Source organism: Acromyrmex echinatior, chromosome 9, assembly GCF_024713525.1.
Source record: "Acromyrmex echinatior isolate Ae372 chromosome 9, ASM2471352v2, whole genome shotgun sequence".
Taxonomy (NCBI): Eukaryota; Metazoa; Arthropoda; class Insecta; order Hymenoptera; family Formicidae; genus Acromyrmex; species Acromyrmex echinatior.
In genome coordinates, this window is record NC_141860.1 from 13,695,970 (window position 1) to 13,723,507 (window position 27,538).

The window sequence follows — 27,538 nt, forward strand, 5'->3', positions numbered from 1 at the left end:
GATTACGATTTCCGTTTCTACGCTTCTGGCTGTACAGAAAGTAATAGATATGGCGTAACTGCTATGACGCCGTTAATTCTGAAACCCTTTTCACGAACGGAACGGAACACGAATACGGGAAGAAAAGAAAAGACGCGGTGTCCCGACACCGAAACGTTCACCTTCTTCTATTCCACGCATCGTTAGGACTTACGTAGCCGTAGCTACGAGACCTCGCGAGATTTAGCGGCTGCCGCCGTTGATTTGTGACCCATTGTTCTCCAGGAGCCGCGCCGGCGGAACAACGGCCCAACGGAGGGGAGAGAAACCAACTAAAAACTGGACTATCAAAGTAATGGCCATCGATTTGCTGCCACCGAAACTAACTGGAACGCACCCGACGGCTGTGAACCGCAACCACGCGTTCTTGCTCCTGCATTCCATTTTATAGATATAATGCATATATTATACAATGCTTTCGATGCCACATAAACGTATGGAAAAAAATGCACGTTAAATCATAAATTCTCTTAAGCTTAAAGGATGTAAACGGATTTCTTTGATTCCAAAATATTACGAAATATAAAAACAACGTTATATTTTCTTAACAAAGAACTCATATAAATGACAATAATTTTCGAAAATCTCTTGATTCTATCTAAATATAATTGTAAATTAATAATTATATTTATAATTAATGTGAAGCCGAATTTTCTTATTTTCTTTAATCTAAAAGAGAAACGTGAGTAAGTACAACCTACTTGTATTAATGTAATTCCCGTAGTATAATGAGATTCCTTAAGGATGTATGTGTCACATGTCAAAGTTTTATCAAAAACATAAAAATATACGTTTGAGTTTTTAAATAATAACATTTGAGCACAATTTTTTTATTGATTTAAAAGTTATTTAATTTTTTGTTTGCCTCGATTTTTCTCGTGTTTTTCCGAGATAATGCTTCCGAAAATCACTTTCATTTTGAGGGGCCAAAATTATTGTAATCGTCCCAATATTTCATTTCATTTAGAATGAAATCCTCCTCCGAAAGGATGTGGTGACTTCTATTATATGCCTGTGGTGCATACACAGTTGTATATTGTACACAGTTATAAGGGACCTATAGTTTAACAGTTTGCCTGTGGTGCATACACAGTTGTATATTGTACACAGTTATAAGGGACCTATAGTTTAACAGTTTGCGAACGACGATTTTGTTTATAGAAGTGCACATGGCAAGAATACTCTCGGTGGTTTGCTATTGCCTGCCAAGAGGACTTACGAGCGAACGAAAATTTTTCGGTTCTGAAATCAAACCTGGGATCTCGTACACTGTCTGCGCCACGAATTGTCTTCGCGCTCGAATGAAATACTGAAGTAAAAAAACTGAAGTAGAATGCACGTTAAAAGTTTTATTGTGTATCTTTAAAAAACAGGCTGCGTATTCGACACTGAATGTCCGTTTAATCTTCCCTCTCTATTCGGCAAGTTTTTAATGGAAAATCGAAGGGCTCCATGTTCGATCTGAACGGTCCAAGAAAGGGAACAGACGTAATAAACCGGTGAAGTCAATTCTTGCGAAGTCAGGATGACACAATGGGAGGGACGGTCGCAGAACGAGCAAGCTCGCTCCCTCCATCTTCCTCCCGAGAGAAACCTGCTTTATTTATTCCATTATCCCGAAGACAGGTAACAGTCTCCCGCTGTCTGGCAGCGTACTGTCTGGAAGTATGCACACTTCTCGTCATCATGCATCGACGTACTTTACAATCAATATTAAATGCACTCAACAAGAAAATGTCTAAACGATGAAAACAAAATCGCAACTTTTTTTTTTTAATGCGTTGAAAAACCTTCAATAATTTAACGAATTTATTTGTGTCTGAAACTTTACAATTATTAATAAAGATTTAATTTTAATACATTAAGTTAAGTTGTTAAATATGTAATTAAATATGTAAAGAAAGAAATTGATTCGAAAATAAAATCTGCCTTCTTTGTTCATTAGCGATAATGAGGCTTTATTTCTTAAAAGTATATCGAATAACTTTAATTATGCTAAAATTACACAATAAAAATATCTCTAAAGAAAAAAGGGGAAAAATGATCTTTAAATTAATTGGTCTTTAGGTTAATTAATTTTATGTAATTTTCATAAAGAAATTTTTGTGGTTATTAGATTTCCCGCTTTGTATTATGTTTTGGCTACGCTCATCATAGACGGTTGATCGACTCTTCCTCGGCCTCCTAGGAAGGTCGTCAATCTTTGACATTATATCCCAACGAGCTCACAACGCCACGATGGGGCTGGCATTAATTAAAGCGCGGTCGTTAATTGACGGACAAATCCGAGCAGGCTGCGGATAAATACAGACACCTCGATCGAGACGTGAATGGCATTGTCAGCGGCTCGAAGAACTGCTTCCCGGGGAGAGATAATCAATTCCCTTAGCTGCACCGCCGGCACTATGTATACCGTAGGATCGACATAGAAAGGATAATTAAGCGAGTACGTCAGAGATACAATACTCATTTCGTTGACATTAATTAAATCTGGTCGTGTCACATTGTCATAGTAACATTAACTAGAGTTCTTCGCAGTTTCGATTTTTAAGTACAATTTAAATAATGTAAGATGTTATCTATTCATTAAACGTAGTTGAGAAGGAATACTTATTTAAGAACCATTAAAAAGCTCAAAGCTTTTTTTATCAATGTAAACAAATTATTAAAAAAAATTTTATTTTTACGATAATTTCAAATATACTTTCATAAAATTTGATTGATATGTTTAACTTTCCATCTTCGATTTAGATCTTTTAGCACAAGCAAAATTTCAATTTCAAATTTCATCCTCATTTTGACTCAAATTTCAATTTTTATTAAATAAAAGTTTTAACAGTTTAATTAAAACAAATGATGTAATACATTGAAAAAAATGTTCATGTCAATGAGAACAAAGTTGAGATAACCAGAAATTTTGTTCGGTCTCATCAAAATGCTTGGGCAAGCATTTGATCTCTTGTCGAGCCCTTTCATTGATTTAATCAGAACATTTTTCTCAGTGTAAAGATGTTGAAAAATAACTCTGAATTTTTTTGAAAGCCTGGAATAGTAAAAAAGATTTGGATTGGACAAAAAAGACCTATATTGTAGACGGAGGGAGTAAAAATATATATTATTGCAAACGGAAAGTTAATTGCAATAAGTTGATTAGTTAACTAGTTAATGCAACTAAAATAAGCTTAATTAAATTTTCATTAAAAAAAAAACTGCTTGCAAAACATAAAATTTGAGACACAATGTATATATAATATATCACATAATACCTTTATGTTATCTTAACCATTCTATTTAGGATTAGATTACACATTGAAGTAAAGACGTATTACGGTTGTGCATAAACCACCATATTTCAGATTCTGTCGCGTAGCTCCGTTGTGCGCAAGCTCCGATTTCGCATTCCTCTGACGCAATTCTGCATTCCGGCAGAAACGTATCGTATTTTCGTCTATATACATCCTGTAAAAGTAGACTTCTATCCCTCATCCAGGCGATTTCGGAGATTTTATCCCCCTGGCAGCCAACCAGAAGAGGAGCCACCCTTCAGCATGATATTATGATAATACACTTATATTCATATGCAATAGGGTCCTCGACTTAGGAAGGCACAGAGGGCAACACGAAAGTCGTCCTCCTCGGGGTCTACAAGCCATAATGTAATTCGATCGACACTTTAGCCCCGAGATGATGGAACGTCGGATAGAAATTGACGACGAGCGGTGGAATGACATGGCTGAAGAAGGGAAGATAGGTTCTGGGATGGCAGGTAAACTCTGGCTCCCGTGCTATCCGAGTGCCGAGGTTCCCGAACTAATTGCCCGTTAATTTGGTTAATTGTGAAGGCATGACAAGTATCGGCTTGTTCCGACGATGGATTCCGCTGTGTTAATGAAGGGCAACTTAAGGGATGAGCGATTAGGAAACGCCACTTTTTTAATAAGAAACAAGGAGAAAGCAATTATAGACCGCTTATTAATACTATCATATTTATAAAAAAATATAATTTAAAAAATTACTAGCAACTAAAATACTTAAAAGAGCATCACTGTTATAAAGATACTGAAAGTAAAATGTTAACTACTCCAATTGCTAGCGACTTTTCCGATAAATTAACAGAGAGTGACCAACACCTAACTATTATTGCGTAGTAACATGCGATTACTTGGCACGAAAAGTTTGCACTGCTTTCTCGACCGGATCCGAGAATCCCTTAGAAAATGGTTTTTTCTCTCGAGAACGATCAGTCCATTGAAGACATTAACATTCTATTCGAAGAAACTATTTTCCTCGTCATTTTTCCATCTAGGATTCTTATTCGCAGATTACGGAAATAAGCCTGAAAGAGGGAAGAACCTTCTTAGCAACGAACATCCTAAGATTGATTATTATCAGCATCTATCCCGCGTTCTCAGCACGCTCGCTATTATATACGATAATACCGAGAAAACTTCTTATTACAAAATGTATCTGAAAATCTTGCTTAATTCGGTAATTCGAATGATAAGTAGAATCTGATCGTCTTTTTTTAGATTAAGAGAATATTATCATTCTTTTTCTTCGATTCCTATCTTCCTTTCTTAATAAATGCTCAAATGGATTGCATAAAAAAATTAATTTAATTGAGAAATCTAAGAAGATCCATGTTTAAATCCCAACTGAGGTTATATTTTTGTAAAAAATTTTTTACAGTGTTTCGAAGAGGATCGTTAACATCAATAATATCAATACATGGTTTATTCAATTTTATTTTGGATATTACTTCAGCTTCAGTTTAGAACTGTCTGTCAAAATCGACAGATAATCGGCGCGAATTAATAAATTTGCTTGAACTGGAAATTATAAAATTCAGGCACCAAAGCTCACTTTGATCTTCTTTGTTTGTGCTTAATTGAGAAATATTTTCTAGAACGTAAATTATAATAAAATTAGACTTCTTTTTCGAATGTGGTTTCAACTTGATAAAGCTATTTCTACATTCTTATCTTTCCAAACACAAAAAATAACATATTGCGGACCTGATAATAGATGCTTTAACGTATTCATCACGTTTTACGTATTCATTCTAAATTTTAATCTAAGATTGTTCTATGGAATTCTTGATATATATGAACTTTACCTTCCAGCTTGCCGCTTAATCCTACACCCTACGCTGAAATTTCAGAGTATTCTCGTGTATTAAATTTCAATACGAAAATTCAATATGACGTGATACAGGCATGCAATGCAGCGCTGGAATTTAGATTTTTTGTTACATAACTATTTATAATAAATAATAACTATTTATGTATATATATTTTATAGTAGACGCCTCTGTATACCATACAATTTTAATATATAAACTGGAACTTAGGTAATTTTTATGTTTTATATATATATATGAATCAAAACATTTTATCCGTTACTGTTTTATGATGAATAAGAAGCTTAAGTCGCTGATAATCTCCGGATATTTTCTCCAAATAGATAAAACTTTCGATCTGAATAAATCTGCGAGACGATTTATATAAAATTGGTCATAATATTATATTGCAATGTTCACTTTTCATGGTGACGATACTGAACAGTCTCAGCAGATTGCGTAAAAGAGATTGCAAAATCCGTAAGGTTTTAAAAACGCTTTTACAGCGATCGTTACGCGCGCATTCAGTGTAGCTCGAGATGTAGCTTGAATCCTCGAAGGAAGATATAAATGTACGTAAGTACGACCTGCATAGGCGTCTATGTAAGTATTTAGTCGCTTCCCCATCGCGTAACGCACACAAGTATATATTCGTATATAATCTCCTGATACTCTGCGGATCCTATAAGTGCGTTGTCTTGTCGTTCAATGGTGTCTTAGGCACGACATTTCATTACCGCATTTCGGACGAATTCAATCTCTTCACAGTCTCCCATAAAACAGTAGACAGCAATATAAGCAGTTCGCGTCATAAAACGACCGAAGCAATTCGCAAACATTTTATAGTAAATACTTTCGCACGTCGACGTAAATCAGTAATGCTATAATTATATCTCATTTATGTATTTATGATGAAGACGTTAAAATACAATATTTTCTTAAAAGAGTCGCAGTTAAAACTGTATTAAAACATTCGCGTTAAAATAAATCTCGAAATAAACGCTACGATAATTGAAATTATATAGAATAATCAAGTTTATTCAAACTTAAAATGAAAGAAATAAAATTTTGCAATGGTTCTAAATGTAACTTTTTATCCCTGTTTAAAATCGTTGTTATTTACGGATAAAACTCCGTGATAGATTTTGGCAAAAATCTTGATTTACGTTTAAGATAGATGTAAAAATCGTAATATATAGATATGAGAGAATACTCAAAAGTTTCCAAAATTTGAATCTCTTGTGCAAACTGAAACCTATTCAGGATTTTACCACGAAATATCGCGAGTCTGCAGTAAAATAATCTACTACGTGACATTGAGCTGAGAGCTCGTATCATTGGTCAGAAGCTTTTTTGTAATGTTTGCAATTTTTTGGTCAGATAGAAATAACTGATATTATTATAATAAAGCTAATTCAAGAAAGCTAACTATTGTATTATAAGGCTCATGTCATTAAAAAATATGGAAACACATATAAAATAAAAAATAAAAATAAAAAAAATTAAAATAAGAAAATAAATACAAAATGCTATTTTTATAACAATTCCAACGATTTTTAAACAATTTCAATATTTTTTAAAACCGTTTCACACACTCTTAAGCATGTATCGTACAATATCTGCAAGTTGATTCGAAGTATTAATTTTAACATTTAAAGACATTTAAAGTTTCACACTAATAAGAAATATTTTTCCCAGTATTAGCAAGAGATATGAGATATACGAAATAATGATGAATATAGTGATTCAATTGGCGATACTATCATTATTAAACAATTCATTATAAAAAATAAAATACTAAATAATTTTTCAAATTACAAAGCTGTCACGTTCTGAGACACATATTCTCGCGACACATATTTTACGCTTAAAACAAAACGAGTACGTTTATGCCGTCAGGAAAAAAAATCAAAGAAAAGTGTAAAAGTGTTTAGAAAGTGAGTCTGAAATGAACAAAACTCATATCACAGTTTACTCGCAACGTCTGTTTGACATTATGGTTGCGTTTCACCGCACTGTACGATCCGCTTCATCCTTCACTCCTCCCACTTGTTGGCATTTCAGGATTGTTGGCGGAAAGTTACGAAACCGCTCTCGCGGTTCCATTCAAGCGTAATTAATGCCAATGTATCCATTTTGCGCTTGGCGGCGGGATACATGGCAGGATGCGAGTATGCTTTATGAGAGAGTTTATGAAAATGTTCGCCGCAGGAGGGAGGGGGAGAAGGAAGAAGCGAAGATCCCTAGAGATGCCCTCGCATCTTCGTATCCTACCCTCCCCATTGCACAGGTGACGCTCCCTCAGGAACAACCCCGTTGCGTGCGTGTGCACGTGTGTGCGTTTATGTCGCCGCCAGATATTACCGTATAATTTTGGGATATTTCACTGGCACGTAAAGCAAGCCTCGGACGTACGCGAATAGCTTCACGGACGATCGTTATTCGCTCGCGGGAGAGAACAAAAGGAAACGAACGGGAGTCCTCGGAGGGTTTCTGCTTTGCATGGTGCGACGATATAGCGCGTGTGAAGGGTACACTCGAGAGTCGAGCGCGCAGGTCGTCATGAATAATTGAGATTCTTGTACAGGGCATCGTTTCGCGTCAAGCCTCACAGGGATGTGCTCCTTGACGAAATCTATCCACGTGCCGTATCGATCTTTTTTCATCGGATGCATGAAAGTTTCATCGATGGAATATCATCGTGTATACATCGACATAAAATAGAACCAAACGAGTATCGCCTATCGTGAAAGCGATAGAAATCCTAACTGCACCTCTTCAAGGTGCACCTCTTCGTCTATCTTATATTAATGCATATACATTTGTAGTAGATTTTTTAGAAAAAATATAGAAAAATATTTTATGAAAATACATGAATCTTTTAGTTATATTTTTTTCTATAAATTCTTACATTCAATATCACTTCTAATATTTTTTAATCCATATATGGGCCCCGATAATTCTGGAATTCTTTCTAATTTTTAACTATAATACCTAGTAACAATTTGAAATAATTTTGTATTTCATAATATTATTTTTCACAGTTTTAAATTTGAAAAGTTTTTTAAAAAGTAAAACTAATAACTTTAATAGAGAAACTTTAGTAGAGAACTCAAGAACCTATATGTATATCCTTTAGCGTTAAAAAATGTTCCCATTACATGTTAAATCTCAACATAACTTTTACAATTACAAAATTTTTCAAATAAGTACCTTTTGAATCAGTACGTAATATTAATATTACATATTATTACATATTATTGTGTTATACATCTTATATATATTTTGAGAGATTCTTCACAAATGTTTTACATTCATGTCGCCTTCTAAAAAGATTTTCATCACCCACGTCCCGTCTTTTCCCGAGGACGACGCAACAAACGCGGCGAAACGTGCGTGAGCATCGAGTCGAGAGTCTAGTGGCATCTGAAATAGTAAGAGACACAGATACGGACATAAAGAACAACAGTATGCACACGCATCAGCCGTACGATGACAAATCGCGCATCAACGGAGCGCGAGCCGCTTATCCATCAACATCAGACTAGGACACGCGTCCTCCGCGGTCCATGGGCATTCCACCTAGTGGACCGCATTACATTCCCGTCACCGATGTAGCTCGGCGTCTCCAGAGAGCTCGTGGGTCCATGATCCCCCGTCACCGGCCAAATCGCCGCCGAGTGGCGATTGTGAGCATCGAAGGAGATTTATCGCCAATTCATGATCGCTGACTTGCCGCGACCCTGCTCCTCCGCGACAGAGCGGAGCTACTTTACTCCTCGCTTTTCTGCCTACTCATCGATACGCCTTTATCGCACGTGTATCTCTCAGTCCTGGATTTTAAATCGATTTCATAGTACTTCTAAAGATGGACTCAAGCGTAATCGGTATATATCATCGATATTATCGAAAGCTGACGGAGATATATTAGATCCGGACGTAGCTGTGTTGAAAAATAGTAGCGGCGGTTATTTATAAATTAAGTCGATAATGATTAATGAAGTATACCAATCACTAATTATGTATCGCCAGTAACGGTAATACTGCGTATGAGATATAACTGTGTCTTTCGTTATTAATAATTCGGGACCTGATTTCAATATATTATATAATGAAATAGCTAATATCTATTTCTCCATTGCAAACGAGAAAGAAAAGAACATTCATAAACGTTGCAACGAGAATCTAATGGCGGAAATTGTAATGACAGGACATTGCGATTTCAAACAAGCATGAAGGAAAGCCAATCACTTCCCTCAGATTTCCTACATGGAAAATGTACGAACAATGCGCTATTGCATCGATACTGTTTCGAAATAACACATTGTTCATCATAGCTGTCGATGACGATAAAATAACGAATAAACGTGCGCTTGTCAAACGCAAAATACGTATTTATAGCTTTTCATCAATAAAATCGTCGAAGGAGAATGCGAATCTCGAATCACGAAAAATATATTGCACATACATATGTATGCATGAAAATCTCTAAACGTTTTAAATCATTTATAAGTTATAACACTTTCTTATATTTATTAAAGAAAAATTAATGAAAAAATAATCAAAAATTTCGTAGATAAAAAGAAGCGCGGATAATCCGAGCAACAATATATATATTTTTTTTTGCGAGATAAACAATGCGAGAGAGTGTTTAGAGATTGCGCTGCACGGAACCGGGAAGAAGGATGAAGGATATCAGAGCGATATCACTATTGTGCATATCTCATACGAGTACCTTGTAACAACTCGGCGCGAATGTACATACAACCACACGCAGATCGATACCGCCACGTTCTGAATTTGCCAGACTCGCGCGCGTTGTCTCGTTAAGTACATGGAAGCACATTCCGCGAGCTGACATTGACGTACCGGTACATAATTTCCGTAGCTCTACTATTTGCTCCGTCGCTCTACTAGTTGCGCCATTCACGGATTAATTAGTTATACCGTCGTTAAAACGCATATGCACCAACACCCGAGATAGCGCCGCCGATAACAGAGTCAATTCATTCGAAGGCGAGTGCACCGGAAGTGATAACGACGCGTGTACGGTTCAATTTCTTCTCAAGATGCAATTGCATAACCAACAACTGTAGGAAATGAACGAAAGGCAATTACAACGAAATAATTTCAAGTATTTTATATAAACAGCTGTATATACTCACAACAGTTGGATGTAATGTGGATCTTTTTGTTTATTTAATAAAATTAATTATGTTCCGTTCAATTTCAATCTTGTTTGTACAAAGATGACGGTCCTTAATACTGGCTTAAATATTACCTGTCCAGTTTTCGCGCGCGACTGAATATCGTGTAATATTTTAATTACAAATATATTCTGAAGCAAACAAGAGAATACACCGTATCGCTTGCAATTAATAAGCTGCAGATAAACGTATAAAATTCCGAGTTTGGGAGCGAAAATGATACAGCAGATTCATAATCAAAATTTGCTATTATGCTCCGTTATTAACAGTGTCGTAATTTACAGAAAAGCGGTTTTACGCAAATTTTATAGACGGCAAGCCGTGTAGTGTGTGTGTGTGTGCATAATAGCTAGTTTATATTTACGTGCGCAATGAATAATAAAATATTTAGGCTCACGTTGTAAAAACATGCATATTGATCGTAAATCGTGGAGAGAGAGAGAGAGAGAGAGAGAGATTGACCGATTAAAAAAATGAAATTAAAACACTAAATACTCTGTGTCCGTTACAGATTTTTCCTATAACAATCTCTGTCACCTGTGTTATAGTCTCGCGCGTTTCAATGGTCATTCAATGTTCCATGAACAATAAAATGAAAAGCAATATTATTCTCCATTTAATAATTTACGCATATTATATTCATCAGTTTCATAATAATTTATCGAAGAAAGTTTCGCAAAAAATAATCATTATCACATTGCTTATAAAGAATTTATAATTAAAACAATTAAGCAATCGAAAAAAAATAGGAATACCTGCCATTTAAACCAATTTTCTCGATTAGCATTTGTATGTTTCGTCAACGAGACAATGGTCGATGGAGCATGATGTACACTTAAACAGGATACCCCTTAAACAGGATATCCTTTGGACAAGATATAATCCTGTGATCCATGTCCTACGCCCACTTGTCCACCCAACGTCGCAGGTAAACGCGAGTACGTAAACGCAATGTCGATTATTCACAGTGGATCATTGGCACCGGACGCACTTATGCACGCATTTATGCATACACGCGTATATCTCCTATACACTTATGTATGTATTTCCTGAATTTATAAATGGCCAACTACCGGCATCTAAATAGCACGCGAATGAGATACGAATAAAATAAATCGTTTAACAGAAAATCATATTAGATTTAATTTCATTTTTTACGTTTCCTTTTGTTATTTTCATTTTATTTAACATCGCATCAACATAATAAAATTATATATTTCATATATCCCTAAAGAAAATTGTATCTATATAATTGTATATGTGTATATTTTTTATTTTCATTTTGTTTACTTATTAGCACGCATTATTCTCACCTAGAGATCTAATTTGACTTATTGTTTATAATTTCATATAGATTCGTATATTTTAAATATTGATTGGATATTATTGCGATATCGTATATCCAAGAATCTTAGCATAAAGTCAGTTACAGAACCACCTACGTTCATTCATCCTCGTCTCATTCTTCGAGAGGATTATCAGAGATACGACAGATAGAGATGGTAATTTAGCGTCATTATTATAGACGTCTGAGGCGACAGCAGCGAGTGCTGTAACGACCTGTAAGCGCATACGTGGAGTCGCGCGAGCGTGGAATTAAACGATCTCATTAACGAAGCTTCACGGTCGAAATATCGATCGCTATCTCCGCGGTTGCAAATAGTGCGCGCTTGTAAGCACTGTCTGCGCGTTTGAACTCTGTCCTTAACGATAACTAAGCCGATCTCGTCAATATTCGATGTTTCCAAAATTTAAATTAATAAACATCAATTATCTTAATTTATCTATTATCAATTATCTTATAAAAAGTTTTCAACGCTAAAATTAATAATTCACGATTAACATAAACATATCGTTAGAATAAAAACACATTTCGTCACGTACGTTTCAGTATGGGTATATTCAAATTGCAGGAGCCCGATCAGAGTACAGAAAATTTAAAATTCTATAAAGCAGATATCTCCAAAATTGTATAATAAATAATTTAAGAGACTTTTATAATCAGGCATGGTAACATTATAAGAGAATAACTATAACGATTATTATATTCATTAAATAAATATGTTTAATAAAAAAGGCGATAATATTTTTATGTTAAAAAATGTACATATATTTGATTTGGAAGAAAATTATAAAGAATATTATAATATAGTTATTTCAAAAATATTTTTAATGTTTTATATATTTTATCTCATCTTCAATCAATGCACCGATATGAATCCGTCCTATTTAAACTAGACATTCTTTTTTCTTAGGTTCATGCTAATTAATAGAAGGCAATTTGTGAGACATAGTTTCTAATCGATGTCTCATTAAGCGTATTCATTCGACAATAACGATATTATCGTTTGTCTATGGCAACTTTCACTACATAAATATTCCGTCTATTTCTCTGACTAATGTTAATTAAATATTCGCAATTCTATACTCAATTAAAATACAATTGATAAATGTCTACATAATATTAATAATATTTTTTTTATTAATAATTTTCAAGATATAGATGTCATTTTCTTACTTGAATGCAACGTGAAAAATTTAAATTATAATGATGTTTTTAACTCCATTAATGGAGAAAGGAGATCGTCAAATAAATTGAACTAATTGTAAATAATAAAAGAAACACGAAAGCAGTAATATAACATTGTTGAGGTTGTTATCACACCAAAGAACAAGAAGAAGAAACAAGTATCGCAGATCGTGAGACTCGAGGTATATCTAGTATCCGAGAGATGATTACGCGAAGACGACTATAGGCGGTCTCATCATCCGATAATTAACATCGTTAAAACGCGGATATTAAATAAATTACAAATAATTATGTTCGACTATGGTATACTACGTCGCAAGCCATGATCGTATTATACGTACATGCTATATTCACGATATAGATTACGAGATCGAAGCGAGCTCGAATTCAATCCTCGAGTACTTTTCTAAATATAATATCTTCGTGTGAACATTGCTCATTATACTTTTTCATAACGTTTTATTGTATACTTATTTCGCGCTCCAGTTTAATTTTACACTCACATTATAGATTTTGCATTTTCCTTTGTTTTCAATGTATAAGAGAGATACACAGGTATGTATTAAAGTCTACACTAAAAGAAAAGATTGGCTGCTGTAACAAATTAAAAATGCCATATTCAGCCAATCTTTTCATTGTATCCGCTATGCATTAATTACTTAGCAATCTATCCTTAAAATATTTTACTGTATATGATCAAAATTTAACGTTATCATAAATATAATCATAAAGGGAAACGTAGTGGCAAAAAAATAATTTATTTCTACGCGAAAACCAACGTACTTTAGAAAAATGATATAGAAAGAAAAATGTAACGTACGCACGTTTATATCGAAATGATCTATCTTTTATCATTATATGAACGATTATATGCCTCATAACGGTGCGGGAATGACCTATACCGGTTTTCTAATCAGAAAAGGCGATTAGAGCAAGACGCGGTCTGAGATCCCCCGGGTAGAAACTGCCAATCGCGGCCCCGATCGGTCGCATTATGATTCAAATGGTTCCATTAAGTGCGTTCACGCGCTATTAGAGCCGCGCGGATTCTCTCGCCTTTTCTTACGATGTCTTTCCTTACGATTGGCCTCGGCCTTCGTAGATGACGATGGCAAAAGTGCACTATATCGATCCCCTTCGGCTTTAACGTCGTCTCCATTAGGTTAACGACCTGCGCCTGATAAAGTATTCACGATGCGGATAAATACGACGTGATTCCTGAGGTAACGAGTGCCGCGTTCGCGGAAAGTAACTAAATGTTCGATCGCTAATCTGCATTATCCGCTGTTGTTTTTATTGCATAATATGTGACGCGGTTGTCGCAAGCACAATTTGAACAATGTCAAGAAATTAAATCTTTTAGTAAAAACTATAAAAGAGAGAAATTAAGCTAATAACTTGAAACTAATTTCAACTATTTAACCGTCATTTTACATTGTGATAATTAAATGAGTCTCCATCAAAGAAATTTACACAGTTGGATACGATTCCGCGAGTTATCGGCAACACATTTTCACGATCTAATTAATTACGAAATGATACTGTGGACATTTCCAAGTTTACAAGTTTGGTTTAACCATGAATCTCTGCAGAGAGAGAGAGAAGTTTCGACCGCACCGCCGGGAGGGGGTGAAAGACACCCTCCATGAGACGACTCTTTGGAAAGTGGCGCCTACTAACGGAGACGCCGAGCACTATCGGCGTCCCGACGTCGCAGCATCCCTTCAATGATGTTCTGTGACCTGCCGCTAGATTGAGATACCAAGCGCTTTCTATCTTGACACCGGGTATATCGCGCGCCGATAAGGCAGATTGTATATTGCAACAACTGTAAATCAGATACTAAAGATATAGTATTTATAATTGGATCTTATATTTAGGATCGACTTAAGTACAGTCTTAAGATGAACCAATCAGAAAATCGTTATTAGCATCTTATAAGGCATTACTTAAGACGGTCTTAAAATAATAACGGATTACGAATACTATCCTAAAATTTAATATAAGAGAATGATAACTCGTTAATCCTTTTTTTAAAAAGTTCTTTTTTGTTTAAATTATAAGATAATTTTTCAAATCCAATAAATATTAACTGATCAAACTTAATTATTAACATTGATGTTCATCAAATGAAAGTAAATAGAAGCAAATATTCATTATTAAAATGCCAGCATCTATATGTATAGGCGCTGACTTTTATGCGAAGTGTGTGAAGTACTCCACACATCAAAATTTTTCATGTGTAGAATCCCACAAATAAACTATTTTTTTTTTTTTTAATAACTAATATTGATAATAACGAATGTTTTTTTCTGACTTGAGAAGATAGAAAATGTATTTGCGTTCTACGATGCAGCAAATTCGGTTGAAAATGAAATAGTAGGAATTGCAGTATTTTTGTAATATACCTTACACATCCGGTACCTCTTCTTCGAGAGGCAGCGATTCCGGATTTTGTCAAAATTTCTGCGGGCCTTTGACCTGCGGTGCGAACGCGCCGTATCATTCTCGTATGCATAGTTCGCTACGATTCGTATCAAACGTACGTGTACACAACGACACGAACGGTATCGAAGTCCTCCGTAGCGGGATATCCATTTTTCCATTTTTATGATCGATCCTGTGAAAATCTGCCTCGTTAAGCACTTCAATGTATTTGAGGCAGTGCACTCGTGCGTGCTCGCACAATCCATCAAAAACCAAAAGCAGAAGGCACGCGTGATCAATGATAGATCCGTTCGTGCAGATCAATGCGGGATGAAAAAAGGCCGCGAACAGAATGGTTTTGTGTGACGAAATATAAATCACTATCAAGTGCCGTAAAACCCACGAGTTTCTATCAGTCATAAAGAAGCAAATCGCTCTCAAAGAAGTAAAGAAACAACTCGCTATCAAAAGCCGTAAAAAGTAAATTACTATCGAGAGTTACTGGTTTCGCGTATATTTCGGGTATCGGAGTAAGAAAAAGTAAGTATAAATCAATAAATAAAGAAACAATAAAACTTGTCGCTAAAAGAATAAACTATAATCAAAAGTCAATTCTTTGCCGTACGTTGTAAATTCAATTATATAAATCACGTCAATAAAACAAGAGATAACTTGAAGAAGTTTGTCATTAAATTGTTAAGTTTTGTGTGTAGAGTGATAAAGCTTTTAATAAAAATAAAATTTTTGAAAATTGTAAAAGACAACATGAAAATTATATGTAAAATATAAGAGAGAGAGAGAGAGAGAGAGAGAGAGAGAGAGAGAGAGAGAGAGAGAGATTATATTAAAAAATATAAAAATAGCGAAATATTATAAGTCACATCTCCGACTATATGGATAATTATGAAAAATAAGAAATATATATTATTTCTTATATATAAGAGTATAATTAAGAAAGGCAGTTAAATAAATAATTAAAGAAATCACAAGAAACTCAATCAACGTGTGGTTTTAAATGGTTTTAATTGTCACACACATAGACGTCGATAATGTGCGGCTATCGCTTGATTAATCTCTTGATTAAAGGTCACCAGTCAGAGAACCTTTAGGTTACCATCGCCTACTCCAAGCTAATTAACTCTCGACCTGCGCGACAAATCAATCGAGTGGTAGAGTCTTTCAACTAGTCTCAAATTGGATCTGTACGAAAGCATCACGCGCGAGAGGATATTGAACCAAGGACTGGATGATAAAGTTCAAATATATGTAGAAGACGTGTCAATTTGCATTATAAAATTATTTGACATTTATTAGACGTAATTCTATTATAACGTGATGAAAAAGTGAACGCTGCTATGAACAACGATTAGATAATAAAATCTTATATTTTTTACAATTTATGTACATTCATTTATAGACGTTACTTCTTCGAAATCTTAATTTATGCTTGAATTATTTAATGCGAGAAATATTTACTAAAACTTGTAACGTTCTACAAGAAAAGTTTCCTTGGAAACTATCGACGTAAGATTCATCATTAAAATTATGATCACAAGTTCTTTGAACTCATTCTATATAATTTTTCATTGTCTCTTTCTGATACTTCATACTTCTTTCGTCGAACAAATGGACTCAAATTCTCCCGGATAATTTCTTGCAAAAATGTGCGAAAAATAATTAAACAACGCGACACGACATAGATGAAATTTACAAAAGGAACGTATAGCGCGTTTTCCTCTTACAGAAATCGCAAAAGCTTTCTGACGCCGACGCTTTATATATATCACGGTTTAACTATCCTTTGATATTATCTCCAACATTGCCTCTACTTTGTCTCTACCAACGACTCTTTACGTCCGTAACCTCTGGTCCTGTACTAATACAGAAAGGGGTTTGATCTCTTTGAACGAAAAATACGGGCTAATTGGCGTATATTCCACCGCGGTGGCACCGGCGCGTTCGTTAGTCGCGATATTCCCAGGAGGAGATGTACCAGATTCTGGAGAATCGCTTTGAGAGATCGGAATTATTATCTTTCGTATTATTTCCTTACCAAGGCGACCATGTGGCTCGACTGATTTGCAACGATAATTGCAATCTGCATTTCGCATTTTTTACCCAGGACTTCCTGCAATTATGATACTCGCGAAAGATATATACCTATATATGATTCGTAAAGAACAAGTTAGTCACCTTTCGCATCTTTGTTCATTCGTCTATCACGAAAAGATATGCATCGCGAATCACTCTATTATTTCACGTATTGTTAACTAAAGTATCGCACAATCATTCGTAATACAATCTCGCCTACCTTTCCTGATTTAACAAGTTCTTAATATACCGCGACATAAAAGGTGTTCCTTTCATCCAATCAGTCTCTCTGCAATTATCCTCAGGACAAACCCGACGGATACAGCGAGGCTTCGAAAGCTAGATACTTCAACGATTCTTCGCGTACACGTATAATACTGTAATACGCGGACGTGTTCACGCGCATGGTTCGAAATGTAACTAAAACTAAACACCGCCTAATGAACGCATACGGGCGGCTCTTTGGCACAAAGGTCCTCTCTCTGCTTTATATAAAGCACGAGTGAGTTATTTACATTGTGGTCGACAGAATTTCAAGCTGGTTCGCGAGGTTCTAATGAACCTTTACCTCCTCCACTCACCTCCCGTTACCATCACCTTCCGCCCCTCACATCGTCTGACCAAACTGGTTCGTTCGGGCCAGTCAGCGTGTCGGGTCGTTAATTAATTAAAATCCCGAAGCGAAATCCGCATCGTCGCAAATATTTTAGATACCTCGAAAGCTTTATGAGGAAAATACTTCAAACTTCCTGACGCACCCCACCCATTTCCATCGCTACGCGTCTACATCTACCCCCCGGGAAACGGGGGATTCATTGCGAATAGCTGTAGAACCTTCGCCGCACGAATATTTACGAAGGGTGGTCGCGAATGTAGGAAAAAAAGGAGTGTTTAATGAAATGTACGTACGTCGAGAAAAAGAGAAACGGAGAGAGAGAGAGAGAGAGAGAGAGAGAGAGAGAGAGAGAGAAAGAAAATCGAAAAAGAGATGCCACGGAAATCATAAAAATACCATGAACCAGAAAATCGTAGAATTTCAATGATCAGCATTTAACCACTGTGCATTCAATTTTCCTCGGTAACTCACACTGGCGCAAATATTTTTTTGCGGTTCAAGTAGTCACTCGCTCGTAATTAATAGACTTGCAGAATATTATCCTATACAAAACTTTTAGAGTAAATCTCACATACTCTGAAGAGTGAAATCTCATTATCAAAGACTGAAAACTTAGTTTTTTCGAGATTGGCTCAATTTTTACTCTTTAGAGTAAGATTCCAAGGAATTTAAAGGTGTACGTATATTATACATGTGTTGTTATAATATTATTTTAAAAAATAATCATTGTTAATTTTATTATATATCGAAAAAAGATTGCGACATAAAATTTATGTCTTTGTCAAAAGTCATCTTAAAAGAAATTAAAAAGTTATCAACAATTTATATATATCACATTGATTAATTACATAATTAATTTTATGTAATGTGTTATCTTGAATTTGTATAACATTAATAACATTAATTGTCACATTAATACTGTAATGTAAATTGAAATCATGCAAAGTACAAACAAGATCCTGTTTTACAACCTGATTACCGGTAACATGTAAATTTATTCAGGTAGAACAGCAACGTAATTTTGCGCAGCAAAATCACAGAAATACGATACCAGACGACTTATGAATACTCTGGCAGTGACAACAACCACTTTTCGAGATAATCTTCAGTTCCCTAATCTCTATACTCGCTTCTACCCTTTTCCTCCTTTCTACGTTCTATTATTTCCTTCTTCTCTTTCTTTTTCTGTCTATCCTTCTCTCTCTGGACCGTAAGCTTGAGATTAAGGTCCTTTAACGACTACACGTCGTGCCCATGTCCAGCCGAGTAATTACGAATATGAAACCCGACGAGCTTTGAGATTTCTATTAGACTTTTGATGGAGTTGCAACTCAAACAATTTTCGCGAATGTCAGGTCAATCATCGTAAAAAAAAGAAATAAAACATCATTGTATGTCGTACAAAATAATTTTAATAAAAATTTCTGCATTCTTCATTCTATTTCTTTACCGAGAAAATAGTATAATTTAATTGATGCAACTATGTATAAATGAGGAAAACTGTTGCACGTTACGGTCTTTGTGTACTTTATTATTTCCTCTGCTTATTCAAGGAAAAAGATGTAATTGCGTAGTAATTAATTACAGGTTGCAACTCGTTAAAAGTGCTCGCAAGATACCGATGATCAACCGTCAACAACGAGACGCGGGAGTGTACTTTTTTTTCTTCCCTTTTCTTAACGGTGCTTATTATCGGCGACTTTTATCTAAGATGTTAGTTTCCAAGGTTCAACACAAAAGGAAAGCATCTTAATTAGACGAGAAGAACTTTAATTAGACAGTACGCTTAAGTGACATACTCAAGAACGACCTTTATCAAACTTAAATATAAAACTATAAAAGAAGAGAAAGAGGAGGAAGAATGAAAAATACGAAACCAATTTTGACAACCTGAAAAATACGAAATCAATTTTGAAACTTATTTCAGATAAACAAATTTAGTTTATCTATATACTTAAATACTTTCTCGAAGACATAACGCTTTATATTCGCTTTACATTATATTTATATAATAAAATTTTTATATTAAATAAAAATAAATACAACGAAATAAAACAAAATTTAATGCTGCATAGAATAGTATTTTGCCAAAGTATCTAAAATAACTAATTAGACATAACAGATCTAGAATTTGAAATAGATCTAGAATTTAACTAGATACAGATCTGGGGATTATGGAATTATTTGAAATTCCAATCCGAATTATTTTAGTTTCCTTAAAAAAAAAATAAATAAAAGTCTTTGCACAATTTCAACCAAAAATTTGATTTCCTTTCATAATTTCATAATACGTATTCTGAAAATAATTTTATTTTGACTATTCAAATTATTAAGGACGTTCGAGTATGAAACATTTCGACTTTGTAGTAACCAACTTAAACGTCCTATATATATTTATTTTATAAACAAAAACTTTTTTCAGATCTGTATATCAGATTTTTAAATACTTCAGCAAAATCGTCCTTTTCATGTGGATTTTCAAAAAATATATGAGAACGACATCCTCCTCCAATAAAATCGCTAAAGATTAAATCGTTACATGTCAGTACAGCGTAATCGTACCTTTGTGTCGTGTATCCACCTTTATCCACTTAGCTTTTCAATTATCAGGCTCGACTCTTACGCCGCGCAGTTTGCGGCGCTTCGATAAACCACTCTCGAAAATCCCAAGCTTGAACACCAGCCCCGAAAAATACTCCAACCACGAAAGCTTAACATCTCGGGGGTGGTATTATCCGCGAGTGGTGGCGGGCAAATCCCCAGTTCTGCACGAGCCAACGCTTGGCAGAAGCAGATTGGCGGAGGAGATCAACGAAGTGGGCAGCGACGACCTTGCGCTTCCTGGCTGAGTTTAATCAGCCGTACCTATCCCCCGTTCCATTACTATCCACGACTGCACCTTGGTGCGACGCTCTTAATGGCACTTATCCTCGCGAGGAATTAATGTGACTGGAAACTCGCTGTAAAATCCGTCGCCGTTAAACCGCGAGACAAAGTTGAGCGCCGTGTCGTCGGGCGAATGGGCAACCGTATAGCGATTGTCCAAGTCCAAGTTCGGAAAGCACGATCCCGATATATCCTCGCTACATGAAGTTCCACGAACTTGAGTCAGAATCGAGTCATTACTATGGACGTTTCTGCGCGACTAACTCGAACGACAAATACGATCAATCCCGAAGTATTAATTCTTCGATATTATTTAATTACACTAATTTATAAGATTTTGTGTGCAAGAGCATATGAAAATTTGAAGAGTAATTTTCAATACTAACTACTGCTAGACTTTAATACGTGGAACCAATCTAAAGTTACACAAAAAAAAATTGAATGCCAAATACTTTTGATTTATTTTTTAATTTCAATAAAATTTCATCATATATTGGAAAAAATGTTTATTCATTGTGACTGAATACCTTCTAACGACAGCATCATAAGTATTCCAACGAACTAATTTATATAATGACTGATTTTTAACATAATTGTTACTTTAATAATTATTAAAATAATCCACAAATGCCTGTTAATTCTGTGCTCCAGAGAGTATGGCACACATATTCGGCAATGAAGCTATTCCAATTATCTAGGAGTTTAAAATCTCAAAGAAGTCTTTAACGTTAACTACATATTGATTATGGCTCGGAATCGTAACGTTTGTTGTAATGTACTAAAAAAGCAATTGGCTAATATATATTTGAGACTAGATAATTGTGCAAGACTCTTACCTGCCCACCCAATTTAATTTAGTTTATTTGAATATCGAGTCTTTTAATTTTCTATTGTTAAAATGTTTTTTCCTATATCTCAAGAATCAAATCTGATGAAAATATTTCAATAATAGAAAATATTTCATTCCAAAATACGTTAAAAAAAGTTGTTTTCTTTTTTCACTAAAAACGTAAACTAGTGTCACTATTTAAATTACACAACAAACTGTGTGCACAAAGTTACATATTACACTGTTGAAAATGAAGATTTTTTTGTAAATGCGTATGAAATATATCTAGATGAAGTAATCGATAAATCATGTTTATTTCTGTGATAGAAATTATATTTTCATTTTCGACGAATAAGTATCGCGATATTAATAATTAATTATATTATATTATACATACATATGATATTACCAACAATAGAATTATGGAAAACTTATTCTCCTTCCGGCATAAACATGTTCAATTATAATTTCAAAATGCACTTACCGTTGTTGATTATTATTTACGATGGGCATTGGCGTCGGCACTCTCGGTGGCGGAACCGGTATTGCTTTTCTTCGACCTCCACCGGTTTGATGCACCGTCGGTGTTACTCTTCCGGTTGGTGCTATTCGACCGGCGGTCCGTGGTCTTTCCGTTCGCACCTCCATAGCGTATATCTATAAAAATAACATAAAATATTTTGATGTTAAAAAAAATTCTATTATGGGTCCATTATTTAAAAATTTTTGGAAAATATAAAAGCAGACTGCATACGTTTATACAAAAATAATTTTTCTACACGACACAATAATTATGCTATATATTTATAATGTTGTTATTTAACTTAATAATTAGATATTTGATTACCAAAAGGAAAATGTATTATCGAAGAATCAATAAATGAAAAGCGATCGGCGAGTTCGGTAAAGTATCGCTTCTTCGTAACTTCAGCGGCGCCGAAGATCATAGAAATGATGATAAACTTCGAAAAGAGCGAATGTTTGGAAAGGACTGACAAGAAAAACGAAAAAGAAACTATCGGCCTGCACAACTACCAACATTAAAACTTCTGCTTCACGGTATGTCGACTTCGCAGTTTGCTTCTTCCTCGCGCGCGTCTGTTTCCTTTCGTTTATTCAAACTAGTTTAACGCGCCAAGCGAGTCTGGATACGATTCAGTAGCGTTATCATTAATCCTAGAAATATCACATGATACGCACAAAAAATATTTAAAAGGAAAAACAAAATCAATATAGATATGCGACGACACAATTCTCCTTCCTACTCTTATATTCATATTGAAAATATTACGTAACTAATAAAAAATCAACAATAAATAAAAAGAAAAAACAATTCTTAGAGATTAGTTATTTGTCTACACACGATTATATTTATCTACAACTTCACTCTAAGTCTTAAAAAAAAATGTTTTGTCTATATTGCAGGTAGAATACAGGTACACAACGAAGAAAAGTCACGAACGTTTTCCATGTTCAACCACCTCCTTGTCTGAGAAGAAAGGAACGCGTCCGGTAAAATCTCAAGCCGGTAGTGCAGCGTTTTCCGTCGTGGATGCTTTAGCGTCGCAAGAGCAAAGAACGATACCGGCAAAAGAAGAGAAGAAAGGAACGGTAGACGGTCGGTGCGATCATTATTTCCCGACGTGTGTAGTCCACCGAGATGAGGACGCCGGTGAAACAATGCGTGCCAGCAAGTTGGTTTAAATATTCAGCCTCTGACGCGAATACGCGCCATTCGCGTTCGCGTGCGCGCGGATGCAGCAACTTGAAACTGTGTACGAAGATAAAGAGCAAAAATGAGCTTCCTGAGCGACGTAATGGAAGTAAAAATTACGACGATCGATACAGTTAAAAATTAGAAAAGGGAGAGTGCAAATGGACGTAAAAAAATGACAAAAATTATTACAACGTTTTCGTTCGTCCAAAAACGGAAGAAAACGATAATATTATATTTTTAATACCGTTTTTCCATTTTTTGTTTTATTATATATAATAATATATTTGTGTTATCTCAAAAATCATAATTTGTCTTAAATCGATGGTATATATAGATAAAAAACTTTTTTTTATGGGTTTTGGGTCTCCTGCGTTTAATAACAAACAATTAGCTAAAATTAAAGATTATTGTTAAAGGATCAAAATGTTCCTTAGATGCAATCTCGGAGACATGATTCTCTATGCTGTATTCCTCTTTAAAATATATTGACACATTTTTATATAAAATATATTACAAAAGATCTCTCGTAAATTATTTCTTTTTGGGTGATTGTAATTGCTCAATGCAACAGAATAATGAAAACAATATCAATTGATGTAAAAAGGATAAAGATTTGCTTTTCGAAAATATTATATAATTTGTGCAATTACATTTAAATATGCAATTATATATTATATATTTTTGAAAAATAAATATGTGTTTTCTTTACACGAATTGATTTGTTTTATTATTGAGTACTTAAAAAGTAAAAACATTAAAATATAGTTACTAAAAACTGAATAGCTTACGAGATATTTTATATCTCATATTAAAATGTGCTATAATAAATTATAAAATATCTCGTAAATTATTCATTTTTGTGTCTTCATACTGTTATGCACAGAATAATCAGATGAATTTATTGATATCAAAAAAAGTCATAGTTGTTTTTTTTTTGAAAAGCAACTATCATTTATTGGTTGTTTACGATTTATTGATTACCATGATGGTTTGATTACCATTGATACCAGACTTTTTTCAGCAACAAATACCAGATATGCAATAATCTATCACCTTTAATTAAATTTATTTATTTATAATTAGATGAAATACGAATGATTATTTTTGTAAGCAATTTGTACATATATGTATATATTTATATTTATGTATTAGGTGTTGGAATTAATTCGTAGCGTTTTTTAATGAAAGAATGTTATTTATTTCACATGAGCATTAAAAAATACATTAATGAAAGTACTTCCCATCACTTGTAAAACGCTACGAATTAATTCCAACACCTAATATATTATGACTAATTTGTACATTGCAAAATTAAATAGGAAATGTAAAAATATTTTTCCCATGAAAAATATTTCTGATACTGTCAAAATAATCATTCACTAAGTTCAAAATGTTCCGTGCCAAAACTTTCTATTTTACTACGCGTATATTCTTCGTTATCTCCTTTTTTCCCCCTTTCGCATATCTGGGTCCATACACGGGTATAAAAATTTCACAATTGCAGGGATTCGCTTGTAAAAAAAATTCCGCTACATGAAGGCAAAATATCACAATGTCAGCGTCTGTTGGAGACGAGCCGGGAAAATAAACTCCCGGCAACGGAGCGGCACCAGCGGCGGCTTCACAATGGGGAGAGGCATCTGCTTAGCAAATTGCGAAAAATAATAACGTTTGCACCCGAATCCGTGGCACGGAGAACCGTAGAAGTCTGCCCCGTGGTATACATCGTAACACAATAACGCCCACTCGTAGAACTGCGAACTTGGGAGGCTGGGAAGGGTGAATGCGAGAGCGAACGATGAGAAGGGTGAGGAGGATGAGAGGTGAAAACGAGCGCCATGCAAGTTCCCTTTCGTAATAGTGCACCCGCGAAAACAATGTGTCACGTATATATGCGAGAGATCGTGTACACGCGTATGCTTGTCACGCGTGACACTGAGTTATTCAGCCGAAGGCGATTCCGGAACTTCTTTGACTCTCACTTCCACGTCTCTGACAATGAATGCATTATCCGTGCATATATTCTACTGAAGATCACGTCGCGAAGTTCGAGGTTCCGAGTCAACGTCGCAATCCATCCGCGGTAAATCATCCGATTTAGATACTTTCAATATCTTTGTCTTTAAAAAAAATATAATATATACTTAAGGATATTCTCCCGTCTTTTTATATACATAATATAAAAATTTGATCAAATATTGAGAATAAATTTATAATTAATATGTAGACATTCCTAAATTTTTTCAGATTTTTTGACCATATTACAATATAATTTTCTTTAAATAATTTTTTTAAATAGTTTAAATTCTTTTAAGAGAGAGGGCTTTAAGTAATTTAATTGTAAACAAAATACAAAAGAATTTTGAAAAGTTACATAGATATTTAAAAATAGAGTTTAAAAAACATTTTGGAATAAAAAAGAATGAAGTTTCGCTGTATCATTTTCGTGTAAATGTAAAAGTATGAAATATTCATAAAAATCTCTTGAAAATTATGACACTAGTGAAAACGTGGTAACGTTATTTCCATCAGAATTACCAACATTTAAATTAAATTTAAATTATTACTAGAAACAATTTTTTTTCAATATTTACAATAAATTAATATAAATATTCATTTCAATTATAAAAAAAATATTTTTTAATAATCAATTATAGTTTGACTGTTTCAATTTTATTAATTATTTAAAACTTTTAAATTATTTTAAAAATTAAAAAACCTCCTTAATGTACCAATATTTTTTAAGTATTATATATATTAATCCAAAATTTCTTTTAGAAAATAAAAAAATAAAAAAATACTAATTTCATTTTTATATAATCTAAATTTTTAAAAATTATGTATTTAATATCAATTTTTAAAAAGCATACATATAACATAATTATTTAAGTATATTTCCTGAAATCTATGAAACTGAGATATTTAATTAAGATATTTCATTCCAGTCATGAGAGAAATATTTTTACTTAAAAAGATGACAGAGATTTAGATAATGCATTTCATTTAAAACCATCATAAACCAAAGAAGATTACCAATCTAAATTATTAATTCTGCTATCGTTCACGTTCGATGGAAATGAGCAACCAATGTTTAATGCGACATAATACGCTGGCATGACTAATTCATGCCATTATCAATGATACTAATCGCCATCTACCTACGATGGTAATGAATACCGCAAATTAATAACGTTCGATTGACACGTAACGTCCGAGCTTCATCCGTTGAGCGACGTGTACATTGTATTTCTAACAAGAGCGCGAGTTTCCCAATCCCTTCGACTCTTTCATTGCACGCATGTTACACATCGATCGTTCGTTACGAGCGCACCTTCCGGCGACGATCGAAAAACGTCATTAACGAGAAAAAATATTTCCAATTTGACAAGCAGAATCGAATCCAAAGAATTATTCGTGTTTAATGGGAACAAACGCGCGACGTTTAATACATGTAGATAATAATTAATTCATCACCAATGATGTCATCGCTAATGCAATAAACGAATTACGATCGTTATTATCGCGTAATGTTTTTAATAATGCGATGCACACGTTCCACAGATTCTCAATCCTATTGTATAAAATTTATATCTTCTACAAATAAAAAAAAAAAAATCCCTATATATCGTCGCGAAATACGTTTGTCGTTATTTTAAGTGGAAATTATGTCGACAATATTTAATGCAGAAATCTATATCAGCCTCATTATCTCATGCATTGAGATAATCAATTAGATTATCATGCCGATCGCCACGAGCGAATACGACAAATTAATAACAGTCGATTGATATCTAATATTCCAGAATGCATTTCGCACTTTCCAATTCCTTTATATCAACGCATCAATTGTTCATCGCGCGCACGCGTTATCGAGGATGGAAAAATGTTATTAACGAGTTCGAAAAAGAGGCCTGGAAAAAAGATATTTCGCTTTTCGTTAGGAAAAAAGAAAGACAGACGGTGAGGAAGGGGGAGGGAGCAGCAATTCAAAGAAGAATTTATCGGCGATATTTCTCGACCGGATGACGTCGGCGTCGCGCAATGTCGGCTACTGTCGATTCCTATTAATCATTGGCG

At 34.4% G+C, this 27,538-nt stretch overlaps 2 protein-coding genes across 5 annotated transcripts in view; one reads left to right on the plus strand and one right to left on the minus strand.

The window, feature by feature from the left end:
- LOC105149866 (uncharacterized) overlaps positions 1 to 27,538 on the minus strand; it is a 392,270-nt gene that overhangs the window by 302,647 nt on the left and 62,085 nt on the right. For all 4 annotated transcript variants that reach the window (XR_015546240.1, XM_087409859.1, XM_087409858.1 and 1 more), the window contains exon 2: positions 22,229 to 22,401. Coding sequence is in view for 3 of the 4 variants with exons in the window: in XM_087409859.1 (XP_087265985.1) it covers positions 22,229 to 22,392 (164 nt within the window). In the remaining variant the exon portion in view is untranslated. The remainder of the gene's footprint in view (positions 1 to 22,228; positions 22,402 to 27,538) is intronic.
- Positions 1 to 27,538, plus strand: part of Dscam1 (Down syndrome cell adhesion molecule 1) — a 414,656-nt gene that overhangs the window by 183,383 nt on the left and 203,735 nt on the right. The gene's annotated exons all lie outside the window — the stretch shown is intronic.